General features: G+C 57.7%; 1 protein-coding gene across 2 annotated transcripts in view; it reads right to left on the reverse strand.

Moving 5' to 3' along the window:
• The window catches only part of Ttyh3 (tweety family member 3), a 28635-nt gene that overhangs the window by 3972 nt on the left and 3042 nt on the right, over positions 1–21621 (reverse strand). Inside the window, exons 2-14 of one of the 2 annotated variants that reach the window (XM_040278606.2) lie at positions 10540–10709; positions 10353–10464; positions 9993–10213; positions 9622–9717; positions 8393–8465; positions 8075–8150; positions 7387–7442; positions 6654–6746; positions 4023–4115; positions 3703–3839; positions 2085–2258; positions 1451–1526; positions 508–608 (exon numbers count right to left, since the gene is read on the reverse strand). In XM_040278606.2, coding sequence (XP_040134540.2) covers positions 528–608; positions 1451–1526; positions 2085–2258; positions 3703–3839; positions 4023–4115; positions 6654–6746; positions 7387–7442; positions 8075–8150; positions 8393–8465; positions 9622–9717; positions 9993–10213; positions 10353–10464; positions 10540–10709 — 1458 coding nt within the window. In that variant the 3' untranslated portion in view covers positions 508–527. The remainder of the gene's footprint in view (positions 1–507; positions 609–1450; positions 1527–2084; positions 2259–3702; positions 3840–4022; positions 4116–6653; positions 6747–7386; positions 7443–8074; positions 8151–8392; positions 8466–9621; positions 9718–9992; positions 10214–10352; positions 10465–10539; positions 10710–21621) is intronic. The other variant, XM_078023593.1, reaches the window with a different exon arrangement.

A 21621-nucleotide genomic window follows, 5' to 3' on the forward strand; every position in this document is an offset into this window, starting at 1 on the left:
TGCAGCAGGGACAGGTGGTGGGATGGGAGAGTGGGTGGCATCCCAGACCCCAGAAGAAGCCCAAGCAGGCGCCTGTACTGCTGCCGGGAACAGCAGGGGAAGCTCGCATGCTTGTCTGCATACACGGTGTGCACCAGGGTCACACCACGGGCCAAGCTCTGCTCTCAAGTCCAGGTGCACAAAGGGGCCTGGGTAGATGCTTCCCTCACTGTGAGGTGACAGGAGGGGCTGGGGCCAATCTTAGCTGGTGGCAGAGTCCCCAAAGGCTGGGTGGCTGGGCTTGGGGGTGGGCAGGGGATGCCTGGACTGGGGCTCACTGCCCACTGTAAGACCGGCAGAACGGGGGGCCAGCAGTTGAGGTCTCTGGCTGGACTGTGCCACCCACAGCTGGTCCTGGAGCAGTGGAGCCCAAGGCCAGTGTTGGGGGAGGGTGGTGGTGAGAGAAGGGCAGGAGGCATGGAGGCGCAGGCGGGTGGCCGTGCGGGTGGGGGACAGGGTGGTCAGTACCTGTCACTCAGAGGGCACAGCTACCACAGCGTTCGGGCACTGTCCATGGGCTTAAACTGCCAGCCCGCGTGGCTGCCAGAGTCCAGGGCAGCCAGATAGCGCTAGGAGGGCCCAGGGTGGGAGGGTGCAGGAGAGAGAGAGAGAGAGGGGGTATCCTCAACGCCAGGGCGCAGCTGGCCTGGAGCAGGCTGTGGGGCCAGTGGGGCCAGGTGAGGACAGCTAAGCGGAACGTAAGAGGCCAGCAGCTGGGGATGGCCTCTGGGCTTACAGCCCCTGGTCCAGGTCCTGGGCAACCCAGGCCCTGCTGTGCTATGGACTACAGGACAACAGGGACTCCTGACAGGTGAGCGTTTCTGAAAACAGTGGCCTTCAGCCTCTCCAGCCCTGGTCGCACAGCCCATCCCCTCCAGGAAGGCCTGGGCCCCCAGCCTCTCCATCAGCTCCTTTCCTCTGGCACCAAATCACCCTGTCCCTTTGTGTCCATGTTTCACTTCCATGATCAGAAGGAACACCAGGCCCAGACTAGGACAGCCCGGGGTCAAGACCGCTGAACACCAGGAGAGGAAGGGAGGAGAGGAAGCAAGGCTGGGCCCGAGAAAGGGACAGTAGCCCTGCTGGTCCTGGGGCACCAGGGCCAGGGCAGTGCAGCTCAGGGAACACAGTTGGGTCACACCTTGCTACATGCCTGCCTTCCCCAAGAGAGAGCCAGGAGCTGACCTGCTGGGCTGCTGGCCCCTGAGGGCCACCCGGACTGTGAGGCACTTCATGGTGGGTAGGAGCTGACGGGCCCACCCAGTCCCATCCACTGGAGGGGTCCCAGCTGGGAAGAACCCCAAGGCCCCCAGCACTAAAGGCTCACAGCTGCCCCCAGAGCTCATGCTGCCCATGAGAACCACACCAGAGCACCAAGGCCAAGGTCCCCCCACCCTGCCCTGAGACTTACTGAGGGCGGTGGGGACTCGCGCCCAATGAGGGGGGTGTTCTCACAACGGGGGTTCTGGAAATTGGCATTCTGGCTCCTGAGGGGTGAGGAGAGAGAGGCTGTGAGTGGCCACTGGTCACAGTGGTCCTAGGTCCAGGCCTGTGCACACTCGATTCTGTCCGGCCTGACTTCCATGATGACTTTCACAGGGGTGGGCACCTCTGTCCTTGCTGAGGCGCTGTAACCCCAGACAATGATAGGCTCAGGGGGCCCATTGTGCCCTCCTGCCTCCACAGCCCAGCCAGAGCCTGCCTCCCATCAGGCTGCCTGCCCACCATGAAGACAGGCCCTTGGCCTAGAAACAGACCCTCCACCTGACTATGTGACCTTCTCATGGCCCCTTGACCAGGTTCACTGTGGGCAGGAGGCACTCAATGTCAGGCTGCTCCACCTGAAGCCCAGGGCGCCCACCCTGCTGTAACCCTTTCCTGCAGCTGTCCCCACCACCCTCCCCTTTCTTGCCAGCAAGTCCCAAGATGGATCCACTCTCCAAGCTGCAGCTGATGTGCCCGCCACCCCATGGACTCAAACAAGCATGTGCCTCAGAGTCTGCCTGACCTGCCTGGGCTGACCCCACCCCGCCCCCCACACTCACATGTACTCAGTGACTGGGGCGTTGCTGACGGTGTGGGCCGCAGCCGGGATGCTGGTCTCACTGCCATAGCTGCTGCCACAGCTGTACAAACTGGGCATGTGCACGCGGTAGAGGCTGTCATGTGCTTGCCGTGGCCCTGGGGCGGCCTCCTCCTCCCCATCCTCATCGGGACCTCTGCGGGAAGGGACACCCAGCACAGGCTCAGGCCCAGCAGGAGGGAACTGCCACCAGACCTGTGGGGGCTGGGTCTGGTGCAGACATCTGTATCCAATCCTGACTATGCCACATACATTCTGCTGACCCTGAGGCCTCTTAACTGGCTCTGAGCCTCAGCTGTTCTTTGTTGGTGTTAAAAGACCTCGTCACGTGAGTGCCAGGCCCTGCTGCACAGCCCATAAAGGGCTGCCTGCTTATTAAAAGAAGGTGCAGGTCCCCGTGGGGGAAGCTGGGTAGGGGAGCTACTGGATGGTGAGCAGTTCAGGGTGGGGCAGTGGAGCTGCTGTTGAGTGGTGTCCACCAGCTATGCCCCGGGTGGGGCCCAACCAATGCTCACCTGACCCTTCAGGGTGTCCTCTTACAACTCCCTTTTTATGCTTAGGGATGCTGAGGCCCAGGGTGGTTAGGTGACTTGTCACATGACAAGCAAGGATCTGCATCCAGCCATGGGGTTTCAGGGTTGTTCTCCTGGCCACTCCACTACAGCTACAAACTTTATTATCACAGCCACCTTCATTCATCACTGTCCCCATCATTACCACAACCATATCACCATCACCATCACCCCACCAGCACCACCAAACATCACCATCACCACCACAACCATTACCACCTCCATCACCACCACCACCACCATCATCACAACCACCATTACCACTTTCATCACCATCACCACCACCACCACCATCATCATCACTACCACCATCTTCATCACCACCTCTATCACCATCACCATCACAAGGGGAAACAACAGAAATCCAGGCAAATGGCAGTAATCTGAGCTGAGCCATTGAAGCTGGGCTGTCAAGCAGCAGCCACTGCCCCAATGGGAGGGACCAGAAGGTCTGGGGATGGACTGAGGGGCCTCAGCAAGGGAAGGAGCCCAGAACTCTCACACCCCAGTCAAGCCAGTTCTGACTTCAGGTCACCAGGACACCCACTTCAAAAGACACAGCAGCCCTGCGAGAGCTGCCTTCCATCCTAGTCACCCAGCACAAGGCCACAGCCACCTGGACTACCCCATGTAGAAGCTGACCACAAAGCTGGCCCCTCCATCCACAGCTCTGCACACTGCACCTGGGGGCTTGGATAGGATGTTCTGAGGCCAACGTTCAGTGTGCTGGGTGTAGAAGAAGCCCAAGGGGCCAAGTGACCCTAGTGCTCCTCCCTGCCAGCTCAGGACGTCCAGGCTGGGAGCTCCTCTAGGCTCAGTTCTTCAGTGACATGGGGATGTTCACCTGGGAGCTGGAGGCCTTGGAGAGGCCAGAGGCCTAGGGTGTGGTGAGGCGAGGAGGCATTTGTTCCTCACCTCTGGGGACGGGGAGCTGGGGGTCCAGAGGGCTTGTTCCTAAAGAGTCCTGTGTGGCCTGAGCCAAGCTCCAGGACCTCCCTGAGCCCTCACCTCTTCTGCTGCCAGGTGTGTGGCACGCTGCAGACGATGGAGCTGAACATGAGGGCCGTGACGAACGAGAAGAGGGCCAGGTAGATGAGGCCCTCGACGCCGTCATAGCAGAAGCCCGTCAGCGCCTGCACATAGTCCTGGGATGGCAGGGACCAGACGAAGACAGAGACGGCATGAGACAGGGAAGCTGCCTGAAGCCCAGACTACCCACAAGTCCCTCTTCCCCAGGGCCACCCCCACCTCTCCCCAGCAGCACCCACCGGCTGCAGCACCCCTCCCCCCCACCAGCTGCCTACACCCATTCCCAGGGACCACCTCACCAGATGCAGGCTGCGGCAGTCCACCAGGGCAGTGAGGTGCTGCAGGTTCACCTCTGTGCCATTTAGCACCTCCTGGATGCGGAGCAGGGGGTCCTGGGGAAAGTCACCACAGAAGGTCAACAGTAAGCCAGCCATGCCTCTCCCAAAGCCCCCAGGTCAACCTCCACCCCATAAACTGCCATGGAGACCACGCTTGAAGCTGTGGCCTTGGTGAAGGTCCTGAGGACCCTGGGGCCTTCAGAAATGTTGAAACTGGCCGGCTGCAGTGGTGCACGCCTGTAATCCTAGTGACTCGGGAGGCTGAGCCAGGAGAATCACAAGTTGAGGCCAGCCTCAGCAAATTAGCGAGGCCCTAAGCAACTTAGTAAGACCCCGTCTCAAAACAAAACATTAAAAGGACTGGGGATGTGGCTCATTGGTAAAATGCTCCTGGGTTCAGTCCCTACTACCAAAAAAAGGTGAGGGCTGGTATAGCTCAGTTGGTAGAGTGCTTGTCTCACATGCACAAGGCCCTGGGTTCAATCCCCAGCGTCATCCCCCCAAAAATAAATAAATAAAAAAGAATGGTGAAACTGGAGTCTGGAGCTGTGTTCTGGACTCAGGGAGACCCATGGACACCTGTCCAATGTGGTCAGCACGACATGAAGACAGGACTCCCTTACTGCTGGGAAAACAACAAACCACTGCATGTTACTACTGATTGGGGCTTGGCTTTGCTTTTAAAAACCCCATTTGAGGAATAATGGAACGCGAGGGAATATCCTCAAGATCTATTAAATGAGGAAAACAGTAAACAAATGTCTCTGTATGGAGCGGGCCTGACTCTGTGGCACATCTGCACCCGCAGGTCTCTGTACAGAGACCCATCCTCACACAGGAGAAGGGAGCACTCATGGCTGGCCTGGGCTCCCCAGCACACGGGTGCTGCCTCCTCTGACAGGTCTATGGATGCTCTATGATCCTGAAATGGGTTCAGGAAAATAGAACCTACTGTTATGGGCTGAGCCGTGTCCCCTGATGTCCTGGGCTAAAGTTCTGACCCCCAGCACCTCAGAATGTGATTGTACTTGGAAAAGGGCCTTCAGAGAGGGGATCAAGGTGAAACAAGGCCACTGGGGTGGCCCTAGTCCGGTACACCTGGTTTCTTGATGTGAAGAGATCAGGACACAGACACACACAGTGACAACCCGGAGAGGACACAAGGAGGAGCAGCAGCTGCAACCTGTGGAGGGCGACCTCAGGAGAGCTGGCCCTCGGAAGGCCCTGCTCACACCCTACCTAGGACTTCCAGACTCCAGGACTCAGCAACATGTCTGCTGTTCCAATCACCCATCTGTGGGGCTGTGACGGTGGCCCCAGCAGATTGATGTGCTCCATGAGCCACTCGATGGCGAAGCACCAAAAGGATTCTCTGCCATATTAAGTGTGGGATCAAGAGGGTAAGGTGTGTGCACGTGGGTGGGTGTGCCCACGTTCACAATGATTTACTTTTTGAGTGTGTGAGCTTTCTTAGAGAAGGGTCCATTGCTCCCACTGGAAACCCACAGACAACACTTTTCCTTCCTGTCCCCAGTTGCTAAGGAGGCACCTGAAGGGGTAGGGATCCCCATGGGGAGTCCAGACACTTCTGGGAGATTTGGGATTTTGTCAGGAGTTGAGCAACATATATTTAATACACAAATGCTCAGGGCCCAGAATGCTAAAGGAAAAAGCAACAATCCCCTCAGATTCTAGAATGTTGTCCCCAAATGGTCATACTTTCTTTCTTCATGTTTCCATCACCACCCTCCCCCTAGTTTCTTTTTCTTTTTTCTTTTTTTTTTTTTTTTGGTGGTACTCAGGATGGAACTAGGGCCTTGTGCATGGTCACGGTGGGTAAGTGCTCTCTCTCACTGAGCTACATTCCTTGTCTTCCATTTCTTTATTTCCTTTTTGGGATTGAACCCAGGGAACAGTTTACAACATCCCCACACTTTATATTTTTTATTGAGACAAGGTCTCACTAAGTTGTTGAGGCTGGCCTCAACCTTGGGATTCTCCTGAATCCCAATCTCAATCTCCTGAGTTGCTGAGATTTCAGAAGCGTGACACAGCACTTGACCCCTCACTTTTTTTTGGGTTACCAGCGATTAAACCCAGGGGTGCTTAACCACTAGGTTAGCCCTTTTTCTATTTTATTTAGAGAAAGAGTCTCACTGAGTTGCTTAGGGTCTCACTAAGTTCCTGAGGCTGGCTTTGAACTTGAGATCCTCCTGTGTCAGCCTCCCCAGCTGGTGGGATTACAGGTGTTCGCCACTGTGCCTGACTGACCCCTTACCTTTGATACAAAGAGTTTGCATTACTGTTTTTGATGATGTATCTTTTTTTTTTTTAAAGTTGTCAATAGACACTTATTTATTTATTTCTATGTGGTGCTGAGAATTAAACCCAGTGCCTCACACGTGCCAGGCAAATGCACTACCGCTGAGCCCAGCCCCAACTGGGTTTGCATAACTTTTAAAATTAAAAAAAATATATATATATTTTAAAAACCTACTAAAAATCCCCCAGGAAAAAGGATCAAAGGGGAAAGGGAAGGGAGGAATAAAGGAAACTTTGCAGGAAGAGGGACAACAGGCCCCAGCCCCTCACCTTGGTGGCCGGGTGCTCCCGTGGGACATTTCTCAGAAGCTCAGACACAACATCTTGCATCTCCACCAGTGCCTTGTGGCTGCCTGACAGCTTCTGCTCAACAGAAAGGCACAACTCTAGTGGCAGGCACCCACCTTCCTTCCTGCCCCTCCCACCCAGGGCAGCCTGCGGGCTCCCAGGTGGGCGGCTACGCTGGCTCTGCCTTGCAGGCTGCAGGGCACCCCTGATCCACCCAGCTGCCTAGACACCTAGGGACAACACAGACCCTTAGATGGTGATAGGGGCCTCAGGCCCTCCAGAGGGCACAGGAGGACATCCTCAATGCAGATAGTTTTTAGCACCCAAGGGTGGTGTGATCTGGGTACAATGACAGGCATCAGGTGAAGGGTTTGGTGAGGGGTGCTTTGAGCCTTCAATTCCACAACCAGGATACCTTATCAGGTGTCACCCTACAGAGGTATCCCAGGCTCCTCCCACACCTGCCTGAAGGGGAGCAGTCAACTTTGCCTCAGTCCACAAGGGTGGTCAAGGGCAACCCAAGGATTATAAGCAGACCCAGGATACGGTGGCACTGAGCAGGTCACCACAACCTTTTGCCTGGGGCACCAGGGTAACAGTCCCAGTGGCGCTAATGCCACTCCCTCAGCTGCTCCACCCAGCGCCTGCGGTGCCAGCGCCTGCTCAGCCCCTCCCACACAGGCTTCCACCTCCCAGGGCCAGCCAGGGCTCTCACCTGCTGGAAAGGGTTGGTGGCACGGGGTGAGCAGGCCAGGTAGTACTGCAGGATGTCTGCGGAGAGAGGATGCAGTGGGCTGAGGAAGTGGCCATTCATGCAGCTATGTCTATGCAAGTGCATGTGTGTCTGCAACACAGCTGTGTGTGTGCATGTGCATGTATGTGTACATGCAAATACCTGCTTGCGTGCTTACACACGTGTGTACATAGCATGTGTGTGAGAAAGCTCTGTGGTCTCCAGGGAGATCAGGGCTGGGGTTAAGCCTTCTACTGGAAGCGGGGTCCCTACAGCAGCCTTGCTCTGAAGCAGTGACAGTAAGTGGGCTAAGGTCTTGCCACACTAGCACCTTCCCTTGGCCTGGGGGGTCTATGTTCCCATCAAACCTCCAGGAGCCCAGGGGCCATCAGAGCAGGTCCTGCCAGCCCTGCCTTCCAAGCACCCTCATCCCTGTCCTGGGCCCCACCTGCTCAAGCCACTGCCATTTCCTGTCTGCAGGAGTCCCCCAGCCTCCCCCAGCCCTCATGTCTTCCCAGCAGCCTGAAGAATTTAAAAGGATGTTTGATCACAGCTCAAAGCTCTCCCATTCCCCCACCCAATGGCTTCCCCTGAGAATAAAGCCTCAGCCTCTTCACCTGGCTCTGCTCAGCCTGCCCAGGGACAGGCTCTGAGGCAGCCGCAGACTCACCCCCACTCAGCACTGAGTACTCCTCCACCATCTTGGTCACGTAGGTGTCAGGGTCTACACAGAAGTCACTGGAGCCCTGGGTGGGTGTGGGCAATGAAGGAAGGTGACCAAGCTGGGCCTCAAGGGAGAGCTGTGTCCCACCCTGGGCTCTTAGGGGCAAAGTGGAGTGTGACTATGGGGCGTAAAGTGCCCTGTGTCCACGGGCAGGACCCTGCAACCCAGTGCAAGGTGAAAAGGGAGAAGAGTGTGGCTGCTTTCCCCTCCCCTCCCCCACACCTAGGCCCAGCAGACAGGGATATTGGTCCCCTGGCCACTCACCACAGACACGGCCAGCTCCAAGCCCAGCGCACCCCAGCTGATGACCAGGGCCAGTACCCCCAACAGGCAGACCCTTGGGGTAAAGAGAGCCGGTCAGCAGCCTTCAGGCTACAGGGTAGGGGACATGCCACTTGCTGGGCTGCTGACTGGAGAGCTAGGTTCCAGGGCACACCTGGAGTCTGACCCACAAAGAGCTGCCCACCACCTGAGCAGACCCTCCTCCTGGCTTAGCTCTAAGACTAGGTGGCTCCCTGGGCCTTGCCCTTCTTGTCCCCCAAGTCCCCCTGCTAGGGCCATCTACCTGGAAGACAAGCCTCTGCTACTTTCATGCTGCTCTGCAGTCCACTGTCCACTCCCTGAGGGGCTGTGGAGCCCCAACCCCAACAGGTGCAGCCTGCCCCATGCCAGGTGGGGCCTAACCAGCCTCTGCTGCTGGCCACACACAGGCCTGTGTGCTGGCTGTCAGCTGTCCTTACTCAAGGGCCCAAGCATCCCTCCTTCCTCAGACCTCTGCTTTGACATTCTGTCTCTCAGGGCTTCTTGGACACAATGTGCACTGAAGGCTGCCTGGCCACCTGCCTGGCTTTATGCTTCTCGGGGCACTGTCACCACTGACGTTCGGCATGTTCTATGAATTCATCCCCCAAGGCCTGTGCGCACCAGGGAGGGGGCTGCAGTGTGAAGTCTCCTAGTACCAGGCTCAAGTAGGAGCCAGGATGGGCTTGTAACTGTTCAGAGAGGGACAGGGACAGCATCTCACAGTCACCCTTTGGGTAAGCTGTCACTCTGTCCTTCAGAAGAGACAGAGGTCCGGCACCGACCTAGCCAAGGATGGCAGGCGGCCTGGTGAGTGGGCTGCTTCAACACCTGAGGGTGGAGGGAGCAGGCACCGTGCTCCCCGGCTCCTGCTCCTGGTCTCCTGGGATCCCTTAGCACTTGGGCCCGGGCAGGTGGCTCCCAGGGTCCCCCTGCCACAGGTACCCCATGGACATACTGTCCCAAGCAGGAACACAGCAAGCCACCAAAATTGGGCTGGGGGAGTAGCCTAGGATGCTAGTCACAGGGACATCTCAGAGTAGGCCTTTCTGGGAGAAGACCACTTCAGGCGGGCCAGCGATGAGGGCCTTGTGAGTACCACTGGAGACTGATGAGGAGACAGTACCTCGAGGGCCTCAGTTGCCCCTCCATCCTGCCAGCCCACAGGAGGCCCACCTCCCACCCAGACTCACCCAACCAGGATGCCCTTGGAGCTGCGAATGAGGCCCACCAACACGAGGAGGCAGATGATGACATCGAGCAGCAGCAGGCCCAGGTAGCCCAGCCACCTGTGGGCACATAGAGGGCACTTGTCCCCTCTATGTGTGGGCTAGGCACATAGAGGGGACAAGGGAGGGGGGACAGCAGGGACAGAACAAGGCAAGCAGCCTGGTACCCACAGGCAGTCCTAGGATACAGGGACCAGGGTCAGGGCCTGTCCACTTGGGGGATTCCTATCATTGCCAGTAAGGCCTTAAGTATTAGGTACTAAGAACAAGGTGCAGAAGAGGGTGATGATTGAGCCAGGTGTACAGGGCAGGCAGGAAAGAGGATGTGGCCATACCTGTACCAGTCGTAGAGATCCACCTGCTCAGCCAGCACCTCCAGAGACACGCCTGGGTTCCTCCAAAAGGGGATGGTGGCAGTGTAGCCCAGCAGTGTCTCCAGCAGGCCCTGTAGCCGCTGGACAGCCCGCAGGGGCTCTGGCTTCCCGGCCAGCTGCCGCTCCAGGCTCTGCAGGCTGGGCTCTGCCGTGCGGTTCAGGGCCGCTGCCGTGTCCCACACCTGCCACCAGGATGGCCAGAGCTGAGGCCAGGTGCAGGCCCCTGGTTCCCCAGGGCCTCAGCTGCCCCTCCATCCCGCCAGCCCACCGGCATGCACAGAACCAGTGGACAGCCCACAGACACCTTCCCAGCCCACTCACGCGGTCCTGGACCCCCATCACTGTGCGGTTGGCGTGACGGAGCGAGTAGGTGGCCCGATGGACACCATCGCTGGTCTCCCCGTTGCCGTAGAATCCCACTGCGATGCCCGCACTGGAGAGGGCAGGGACATGAGCACGCAGCCCCCTGCCCCCCTGGACAGTCCCTGCGCGACCCTGCCCAGCTCACCTGCAGACCAGCGTGGCGATGATGACGCACCAGGCCGTGCAGCAGCAGTCGGCATCCAGGTGCTCGTCGCTCTTGCGCCGCCGGCAGCACAGCCAGAAGGAGTAGAAGAGCAGGAAGAGGAGGTCCAGCGCCAAGCAGGCCAGGGCCGTGGCCCCCAGCAGCAGCAGCGCCTGTGGGAGGGAGGAAGCTCACTGGAGGGTGGCCCAGCAGACTCCCACTTAACCTTCCCCCTGCCCTGGGTGGAGGTGAGGCCTGTCCCCAACTTCTAGGTGAGGAATGGTGGCTCCCAACACCTAAGGGACTCCCACAGGCAGCCAGCCCCCTGCAATCAGGACTTGACCCCACTTGGAGGGGCCAGGCGGATCTACTGGAGGCTTCCAGGCCCTGTGCCCTCCTGGGGCGGACTTGTCAGCTTCCTGGGCCCCAATCTAGGGAGGATTCCAGACTAAGCCTAGAAAAGAGGCTCTGAGTGGGGTGTAGCCAGAGACCGTGGTGACAAAGAGCCACCTAGTGGGCGGATGGGGCCAGCACCGTCGCTGATTGATCACGTGGCCCAGGAGGCCCCTCCAGCTCCCTGAGTTGGTTTTCTCTTCTGTAAAAGGGGTGATGGCCCCTCCCCTGAAGAGTGGATGTAATGTGCAGAGAAATCCTGGCAGCCATGGGGCCAGACAACACAGGCCCCACAGGCCCCTGGGCTGCAAGCACTGCCTCCATCCAAGTCACCAGACAGGCTGCTCCTGGGACAGGGTTTGTGCCCTCCCATCAGGTCGACTCCTCAGTCCTAGGAGGGACCTGGGGTGGGTGGGAAGGTGGCACAGCTGCCTCCCATAGCCATCGCCTCCCTGTGCCCTCACCTGGGCAGGGACAGGCATTTTGCCATCCAGAGTTCCCCACTCCCAGTGCTGTTTTAGGAACTGTTAGGAAAATGGGGGCCTGCTGAGCTGAGCTTGGCCCTGCTCACAATGAGGCTTTGAAGGGTGAGCACGTACGGGGCTGAGGGGCCACCCTCCCTGGTGCTCTCAGGAGCTGCACTCAGGACTGGGCAGTGGGCACTGGAGTCTCAAGCACTGAATGAGATGGGCTGGCAGCACACTCTCCATGGCCACCACACCAGTGTGTCCTGTGGACCCCCACCTATATCAGCGGCGTACAGTGCCCCCACCTAACACCTGGCTCTAGGAATGCCACCGGTGCTGCCTCCCTGGGCCTCAGGACACCAGGGCCTGCCTGTCCCCAGGCCTGGGTCTTCAGAGGAAGTAGTCTATGAGTGCAGCACAGACATTTCCTGAGCACTCACTGGAAGGAAGGAGGGTAATGGGCACAGCCAGAGCGGTTTGTGGTCGGGGCAGGCGCCAGGCCCTGCTCCCCTGGACACTGTACTCTTCAGTTTGCCTGGCCACGTGCTTTCAGCAGTAAGGATGTTTCAGAGAGGTAGAGAGAGAGAGAGAGGACCAGGACCAGAATCCTCTCTGTTCAAATGCAGCCCCTTCTGGTCACAAGACGGGACCTCTACACACTTCCTGTGCCAGGGTGGGGTGGCAGCCAAAACCTGGCCACACCTCATGTGGGGGTCAAGAACTGAGGCTCAAGCACCTGACTCAGGGAGGCGTCCACTAATGGCTGTCAGTGTGGGGTGACCACCAGTTATCTCTTCCTGCAGAGAAACACCCTCCCTCCCCACATCTGATCATTTTGGCAACTGTAGCCTCCCTGGGGCCTGAGCCTACCCCCTGCCCAGCTCCCCTTGGGACAAGAGGCTCAGCCTGGAGGGCACTGGGACTGCTGGATGAGCAGCCCTGGCATCTAGTGGGCTGTTTTCTAGAAGACAGTTGCCAGGCAGCAGGAGGATAGCGCTCCCTGCTCTTCCAGAAGCTGGTTCCCATACCTGGCTGTAGATCTGCTCACCTTCCACCTGGCCAGGGGGACACTGACCAAGGGCTGAACAACCAGCCATTGCAGGCCGAGAACCAAACCCCTGCTGGAGTCCAATGCCATACTGGTGCCCTGGAGGCTGATGTACCTTTGGAGACTGGGCCTCTGCCTGTGACATGCCATAGGGGAACTCTCAGGGGAAGACCAGGGTTCTTCCATGAGGCTGTAGTCACAGGCCACAGCCCTTCCTCCTCCACTGCCCTGTGCCCCGTGGCCACCCCGTGTGGAGTAATGTGAGTGCTGCAAGGTGTTGGAGGGGGACACTTCCTGGTTCTTGGCCCAGTGCTCAGTGGCTCCCGCTGCTGCTCATCACCCTTACACCAGCAGGCTTTGGGGGAGAGATGAGCAAGTCCAAGGACTTGGTGCCAGAGCCACCTCATCAACACAGGGATCCCACAAGACCCAGGGTGCTCACGTCAGAAGGGTCTCTAAAGCTCAGGAGGGCTGGCCTAGGATCATACATGGGGTGGAGTCAGGCCCCAGGAGGCATCCCTGGTGGAAATTAAGCACCTGTCCAAGGACCAGAGACCAGTCTCAAGAAGCCCAATATTAACTGCCCCTTACCCCAGCACCACCCTGCCACCCAGTGGGACAGTAACCATGAGGTGCTTGAACAGCAATGTCACCTGGGATCCCTGAATCTGCCCTCATCTGCATGCAGTGGGCACAGACCAGAGGTGTCAACCCTAACACAGGCCCTATGGGACCCTTCATGACAGGTCAAAGGCCTGCATCCAGGTCCACAGATGCCGGCACTTCCACAGGCAGGGTCACCCTGGGGGCTTTTCATGGTGTGTGTTGGGGCCACAGCAACCTGCCCCTTGCTCACAGAAATCCTTAGGGACTTGGCTAGAGTGTCCTCTCCCCTGCTTTCCTGTCCCCACTCACTGAGGGCATTCTGGGAGGGTTATTTGGGCTCCATCCTGCACCTGGAACACACTCTCTTAGGAATATCTTTCTAGGGGCGAGGAAATTGGGAATCAGGGAGATTCTCAATCAGGGGCTGACCCAGGTGTGCACAGGCGGAATGTAAAGAGGAATCTGTGCTTCACATCTAGGAGCCACCCAGGCTGGTCTGCTGCCCAACACTCAGATGGCCATAGGGTGGACACATCAAAGAGCTTGCGGTCCTAGATCACCTCCTCAGTGGCGCCAGGACTGCACACTCCTACTGATCAGACGAGAAAACAGGCACAGCAAGATAAGCATTCAGGGCCAATCGGGAGCTGGGGTGCAGCAAGCCTGCCCCTAACAGCACAGCCGTAGCACAGGGCTCCTGTCCAGCAGGTGCTACTCTGTAGGAAATACCACTAGGTGCCAGGCACACGCAGGGGCCCAGCAGATTCGTTTTGGCATGAGGCAACATTGGCACTAAACCCCACTGTGGGTAAACACTGGTGCCTTCTGTGAGGTGAGAAGAGCCACGAAGAAGCAGAAGGGACAGGAGCTGGAGGACCAGTGAGTCTGCACTTTCAGTAGCAGCCAGTGCTGGTGTGTGAAATGGAGATAGCAAAGTCACTTTTTAGGGCTGGGGATGTGGCTCAAGCGGTAGCGCGCTCGCCTGGCATGTGTGCGGCCCGGGTTCGATCCTCAGCACCACATACCAACAAAGATGTTGTATCCACCGAGAACTAAAAAATAAATACTAAAAAAAAAAAAGTCACTTTTTAGTAGGGTCACTGTGAGCATGAGCCATGGGAGCAAAAATTCCACCAGCATAGGGAGCCCAGGAGAAGCAGGCTGCCCCTGGGGGCGGAGCTGTTTCCAGGCCTGGCTCTGCAGACCATGAGCTGCAGGGAGGAGACCCAGTGCCACGCAGAAGGTGCAAACACGCAACCACGCCCACACACAACTGTTGGGCCCACGTCCACACATGTGCGCATTTCACACCTACACATGCTGCCACATTTGGGTGTGGCGCTGTGAGCCCCCAGGCTCTGACTGGGACACCAGCCAGAGACAACAGGCCAGCAGAGGAAGCACAGGCCTGGCCATGATCCAGGGGGAGGGGGTCAAAGAACAGGGCAAGATGAGTGTCCTGGAAACCCCCAGACCAGGTCCTCGAGGATAAAAATACATCCTGGGCTCAGAGGGGAGTCATTCAAGGACCCTGACTCAGGCCCTGGAGGTGGTGACAGGCAGGGCTGTCAGGTCCACCTCTTTGCCCTCCAAGGAGCCAGATGTGCTCTCACCTGGCCTGGCTCTACTCCAGGAAGTTCCTCTTCATGGGAAGAACAGGGACCCCACTCCCACCCTCTGTGCCCTGGGCTCTGCCTACAGATTCTTGATGGGTGCTGGGAAGGCCTTGCTGAGCTCATCAATAAGGCAGGGATGGGGAGAGCCAGCCACCTCTCTGAGCCCATCTTCAAGTTTAACTCAGGTCCTATAGTCACAACCTCAAGCTCCAAGAGGCTGAGCAGATTTCTGTGGCAGAAGTGTTCCTCCTGATGGGGCAGCTGGGAACTGGGCTCCCTGGCCATGTACTGGGCTAGGGGCTGGGCTGTGCGGCTATACCAGGGTAGCTCCACAGGTGGAGGGACGCTCTGAACAAGGACAGGCCAGCAGGATGCCCTGGGCCATCTGCCCCTGGGGACCAGTGCAGCCTTTCCTTGTCCGGGCAATGCAGGATGGTCATCAGGGTGCCTAGGTGCCAGGGCAGCTCCCTGAGCCAGCTAGTCTGGCAGGGATAGCACTGTGGCCAGTGTGACCTCTGCCCTTCTCTGAGGCCAAATTCCCAGAGGACAGGTGTTCATGCGGCACCAGGCCAATGGCATTCGGTGGTGGCCCTGCTGTTGCTGTCCACAGGGCCATTCAAAAGAAGAATGGGAAACGTCTGATCAGCATCTGGGCTCTGACCACATGGAATTTTCCGTCCGTGGCAGAGTGATGTAAGGGCTCAGTCAGGCGAAGCAGATGCTCAGCCAGCCCTGTCCTGAGCCACCCGCCACAGCTCAGGCTACAGAAACCATGATGTGCTCTGCAGTGGGGACTCAGCCAGACTGCACTGGGCGACTGTAGGCTAGAACACCCCTCCTGTGGTCTCTGCTGTCCCCTCTGAAACTGGGGCCCTGTTCCTCAGTCCTGGACCACCTCATTCTTCTCAAGGTTCTATTGTCCAAAAGCCGTGGACTGTGGCCACTGAGGATGCTGTCCCTGCCCTGTATCCGGACATGCCCCAAGTTCTCACCCACTTTGAGATATCCAATGGGCCAGAAAGTGCAAGGTCCGAAGCCTCAGCTATCCCAAATCAGACTGGGGCTGCTTCTGAAGCTGTCAGGGGTGTCAGGGGACCAAAGCCCTGGGCCCCAGCAAGTCCTCCCAGCCCCAGCCTAGGAGGGACTCCCAGAGCAGAGGTAGACCAGAAAAGGTTGGTCAGGGCTGGGTGGAGGGCTCTCTGGCCTCCAGGCCCAGCACATGCTGCCCTTGAGGCTGGAACCCTGTTCCTTTCAGGGAATCCCTACTGTCTCTAAACTCAGCACAAGCCTCTTCCTCTAGCATATTCCAATATGTCAGAGACTGGAGTCCAAATCTCACCCTGTGGCCTGTCCTCCCCAACCCCTGGCTAGGCTGCCTGCAGAAGTGGTGACCCTGACAAGCTCTGTGCTGAGAGGGGAGGCCCTCAGCATGCCACCGAATCCTTACAAAAAGGCTGGGCAGGAGGAGGCTCCACCGCATGGACCAGTCATGGAGAGGAGGCAGGAGCAGGTGGCATGGCGCAGTCCCTCCCACCTTCCTAGCAGCCTCCTGCTCAGGTCTGCTCTACTTCCGGCCCCTCCTGGACATGGCACCTGTTAGCCATGTGGCATGTGCACACTGTCACCCATATGCAAACCCAGGCCCAGCGCCAGCACAGGTCATTAAGACTGTAAGGCAAGGTACACCTTTGGCCGACTACACAGGCAGCTTAAATGCGTGCCTTTGGGGCCCTGGGCCCAACCTGGGTGAAAGCACTAGGGCATGGCAGCCCAGAGGGAACATGTTGCACACTGAGTCACAACAGTCACACCTGCCTCCCCAGAGTGCAGAACGCTTCACCATGCAGCCCAGGGCAGATGAGAACATCGGCTTTGTGGATCACTCTGTAACAGGCCTTGAGATGAGTGCTGGGGCCAGGCACTGGGCTCCTGCTGGGTCACTGGTGGGGCCCTCAAGACCCCAACAGCACAGAGCTGGGGGCCAGGAAAAGGACGTGGGAGGGGGTTGCCTAAACTGCCATTGTGGGTTGACAGGTTACTGGTCAGGTAACCTGGGATGTGGAGAGCTCAAAGATAGTCCTGTGTGCTGGAGTCCAGCCCCAGCTGAGACCAGGCCAGAGGCAGCTCCCATAGAAAGAGTGGAAACAGACAGAAGGGTAAGAGGAAGGGAAGAGGGAGCCCATCCTTAACCAGGAAGTTTCCCGTGGCGGCCCTGGAACCCTGAGAGGAGGAGACAGGGTTTGAGGTGTCTAGGAGGCTGCTTGAGGGTCCTCCAGTGCCATCTAGGGCCTCACTTGTGTCCCAAGCCAGGGTGAGGAAAGGGAGGGGCTACCAAGCCTTATGATGATGCCCTGGATGGCTCAGGGTGTGCAAGCTGCAGCCACAGTCCGTATCTGGGGTCCCTGTGAGACAGCACTCCCGCCTGTCCTGGGCCTGAGCTCCGGGGTCCCACACTCCAGACCACCCCGGGAGAGGGGGTGTGTTCTGTGCAAATCAGTTGCCTACAGCTGGACACAAAGCTGTCTTCACCCTCACAAGGGGGAGCTAGGGTCCACACGCCTGCAGAGACCTCCAGGCTGTGTGGGCGCCAAACTGGCTGCGTGGCATAGCCCCCATCCCGGCATGCTCGGCTGAGGTTCCCAGTGACGCTGGCCAGAAATTAAAAACAGATTTTCCATCGGGCCAAGCTTGGGTTTCATGAATTCCATGACAATGAGTTCTTGGCGGATCTTAGAGAAAGTGTAGCTGGCGGGGGGTGCACAGGAATGAGCTGGGGAGAAGTGGCCCAAATTTCTGTCCCAGTTCACCCACCTTGAGGTCCAGGTAATCAGGGCTGCACTCCTATCCCTCCTACCCTCCTAGAATCTCCAAAGGGGAGATCCCATGGTGTCCCTGCAGGCCACACACTCATCCTGCCACCCTGAAGTTAGGTGTCAGCATGAAAGCAGAGACCCCAGGTCTCCTGCAGCCCACACCCACTACCCCCAGGGAGGCACAGACACCAGAGAGCAGGACATATGTCCTGCTGCAGTGGACATAGACATTTCAGTCCCTACTCCAACAGATTCCCCCTGTGCAAACACCAGAAAATCCCCTTCTCTTACCAAGCTAATTTACAAGCAACTGCCCAGGCCACCCTAGGGTCTGAGACCACAGGCCTGACCCAGCCAGGAGCTACCAGACAGGCCTGGTCACCCACCGGAGCCAGCATGGAACCAAATCTCAGAGTGAGGCCCCTACTAAGAAGAGGCGGTAGAAGGAAGGTTTGAGCTGAATGCACCCTGAGGCTTGGAGGGCCACTCCACGATGACCAGGAACCCAGCCTAGGTGGGCAGCTGGGTGAAGGAACACACCATGCCTGCTCTGAGAGGTGGAAGGAAGTAGCTGGGCAGCGTGTGCTGTTCTCAGGGCCCATCTGTCCCTTCCTCAGAGACCCATCCTCTGGGAGGAGAGAGATGCTAACTGAAGGTAACCTGTGTTTGCAGGACTGTGGATGGCCACGTGTCTGTGCACAAGCCCATCCGAGGACATGAGGAGCCCAGGGCTTTGGGCAGTGGGGTCCTAAGTAGCCCTCTTCCAGCAGCTCCCCACCCAGCCTCCCTGCAAACCCTGGACCATTTCCTGAGGGCAACCCCAGCACCCCATGCCTTTCCCTGGCTCTGGACAAGAACAACAGCATCCTGTGGTCAGCTGGCATCAAATGCAGCCCATCCTGCCACTGGTGGGCTGAAGGCCTGGCCTTGACCAAGGCCCACTGCAGCCCTCAAAGTTCTGTGGCACAAAGGGCACCCAAGGCCTCAGCATGCAGCCACTGTGCCATGGACCCCTTGGGAGTAGGAGGGTGCCAGTCTGAAAGCAGAATTAGAAGCTTCACTATCACGACTCCAACAGGCCCCTCCTTGGACCTTAGCTCAAGTACATCCTCTGTAAAGTGGCCTCACTGCAGCTTCTGGAAGCATGAGTAGTGGCTCTCTGTGCTGAGTGGCACAGTGCCCAGGGTGCTCACTAAAGCCTCGCCAGGCTGGGTCACAATGGCTGGGTTCTGGGTCTGTGTCCTCACCCCTCCCTAGGACTGCAGCCCTGAGCAACCAATGAACCCTGGTCTAGCAGGCTGGGGCGGCCCCCTGCAGACTGCGGGAGACAGGTCTGCACGGCCAGGCCCTCCAGTGGTCTTGCCACAGTCACTGCCTGCCCATTGTCACATGTCCCCATCCTTCTGTGGCTGTATGATGCACTTCCCATATCTGAAACCCCAGTTCCCTAGTTGCAGAATCGGTTCCTCTTTGGGAGCTGGGCCTCATGGGGCTGCCTGTGGGAAGGGTACAGTCCAGACTCCTGAATTTCTTGAGCCAGCACCTACTGCGAGGGGACACCTGGGAAGCCTCCACCCCCAGGTTCAGGAACTGCACTAAAGTTGTGTCCACAGGGAGGAAAGGAGTGGGTAGGAGTCTTAGCCCAGGGACTTCAGGATCTGGCCATGCCAGGGGCTGGGGGGGGGGGTGATGTCCCATTCCCAGGGTCACCGTGTAGTTCCCCTCTAAAGTGCTATGGATAAAAACAGCATATACCCAGGCTGGGGGCTGTAGCTCGGTGGTTCAGCACTTGCCTTGCATGTGTGAGGCACTGGGTTTGATCTTCAGCACCACATAAAAAATTTTATAAATAAAAACAAAGATATTGTGTCCATCTACAACTAAAAAAAAAAAAATGTTAAAAAACAAACCAAACCAAAACAGCATAAAACTCCCTGGGCAAAGTGGCCATGTCCTAGTGTCAAAACCACAGAGCACTCCACTCCCCTAGAGCCCGACCAAGCGAACCCAGCCAGTGGCCAGAAGAGCTAAGGTGCCTTCGGCAGCGAGTGCAGCACTGCGCGGGGCAGGCCCCTGGAGGTGTCAGGATGGAGATTCCTGCAAGAGGAGCCTGGAAACAGACAGCTGGAGTGGCCCCTAGGCTGGCTGTAGCCAGGGAGCCAAGGGAGCCAGTGACCTGACCCCAGGCCCGCACACTCAGAGAAGCCTTCTTGAAGATCTGCCGTCTCTGAGTCCAAAACTGTACCCTAAGGAAATGCTTAAAGATCCACAGACTCCTGGGCACGGGGCTGGGCACTGCACCTTCTGAGTCTTAAAAACAAAGTGCCAGGGGCTGAGGTTGTGGCTAAGTGGTAGAGGGCTCACCTAGCATGCATGAGGCACTGGGTTCGATCCTCAGCACCACATAAATGTAAAATAAAGATATTGTGTCCACCTAAAACTAAAAAATAAACATTAAAAAAAAAACCCCAACAATGCCAATGAAAAGCTGGACATCAGGGCCGAGTGTGGCAACACACTGCCCTTCAGATACCAGGTGGGAAGCCAAGCCAAGAGGGGCCCCAGTACCTGACCCCAGTGGGAGCGGGCCCGGTGGTGGCCCAGGGTTCATAGCCTACCCCTTCCCTGGCCCCAAGGTAGGTGATGACCTAGCCAGGGGCTTCCCTGCCTCCCAAGTGGAGCCCATCAGCTCCTGCCCTCTCAGGCTTGCTCTAGAAGCTTCTACCCAGCTCCCTGAGCACTCTGTGCTTGGCACACTTCTGTCACTTGTAACCTCAGAATCCTGAGTAGCACTGTGGAATGCTGGGCAAGCATCTGGACCCAAGGCCACAGACATGTGGAAAGCACATATGGTCCCAAAAGCAGATGACAAGAAGGTACACAGCATGATTCTGGTTTCAAGCAGCATCCTCCCCACAAATCCAGTGCAAGACAGACCCCAGTGTGAGGGGCTTCTTTGTCTTCCTACAGCTCCTCCCGCCCGTGTGGCCCATGGACGTGTCCTGCCTTTGTAAGCTGGCAGACAGGCGACAGTGATAACGCTGCCTTTTCAACCAGAGCTCATTTCCTGAGTACTCGGGAGGATGACAACAAGGCCAGCCCTACCCAGAGGATGTGGCCTCTGCCACTGGCCTGCAGCTGACCTTGTAAGCCCAGGGACTGTGGTCTTACCAGTTCTGAGGGCCACTCAACCCAGAGCATAAATCCCTCTATGTGGCCACAGTGTGGGCTACACACCTCTGCACAGAGCACCCCACACCCATGGGGCAGTGCAATCCCCTGCAGAATGCTGGGAATTTCCTGTGGACCAGCTGGCCTCCCTCTCCTGGGCTCCTTTGCCTCAGGACCTTTGCACACACTGTTTCCAATGCCTGTGACCCTCTTCTCAAGTTCAGTCTTATCACTGGGATCTCAATGGAAACACCCGAGAGTTTGGAGCTTTAATAGTAAATGGCCCCACATGTTAGGCAAACCTGAAGAAAGTGCCACCATCTACCTGAAAGCCAGTATATTGCTGAACACAGTGTGAACTTGATCCTTGCCTAAGGACACAGGGTCATGCTGGGTCATCAGGACTGGTAGGAAATGAGGAAAAAGACTCCCACCCCAGAGAGGTGGGTGGGTCACCCAAGGTCAGCGAGCGGGAAAGACAGAACGAGGATGCAGGCCCCACCAAAGGTGCCCATACAGCAGCCCAAGAGAAGGTTGTTACCCAAGCCTGGGGACCACAGGCAGCCAGGACAGGCCCCCACATACAAAAATAGCATTTTCACTTAGAGGACAGGATGGCCTCAAGTCCCCTCAGTCACCAGGCCTCTAGAGCAGTACTGCCTGCTTTGCTGTGGGACCACAAGGAAGGGCCTGACCCGCTAAGCCTCCAGCTCTTCCCTGTGAGTGAGAAGCCCCCCCACTGAGGCCTGCAGCCACAGCAGAGGCAGGGAGAGCTGGGGCACCTGGGAACAAGCTGGCCCTAGAGGAGTGCAGCCAGCAGCCTGGTTTAGGAAGAACATGTCACTAGCCCCCAAGAACCCAAACAAGTGACTCCCCACACTCCATCCACTCTGCAACCAAGAGGTGGACATAGGGACCACACTCCCAAAAAGGGGCCTTGGGAATGCTGTGGCCTGAGATACTCAGTCCAA

This window comes from Ictidomys tridecemlineatus, chromosome 10, assembly GCF_052094955.1.
Source record: "Ictidomys tridecemlineatus isolate mIctTri1 chromosome 10, mIctTri1.hap1, whole genome shotgun sequence".
NCBI lineage: Eukaryota > Metazoa > Chordata > Mammalia > Rodentia > Sciuridae > Ictidomys > Ictidomys tridecemlineatus.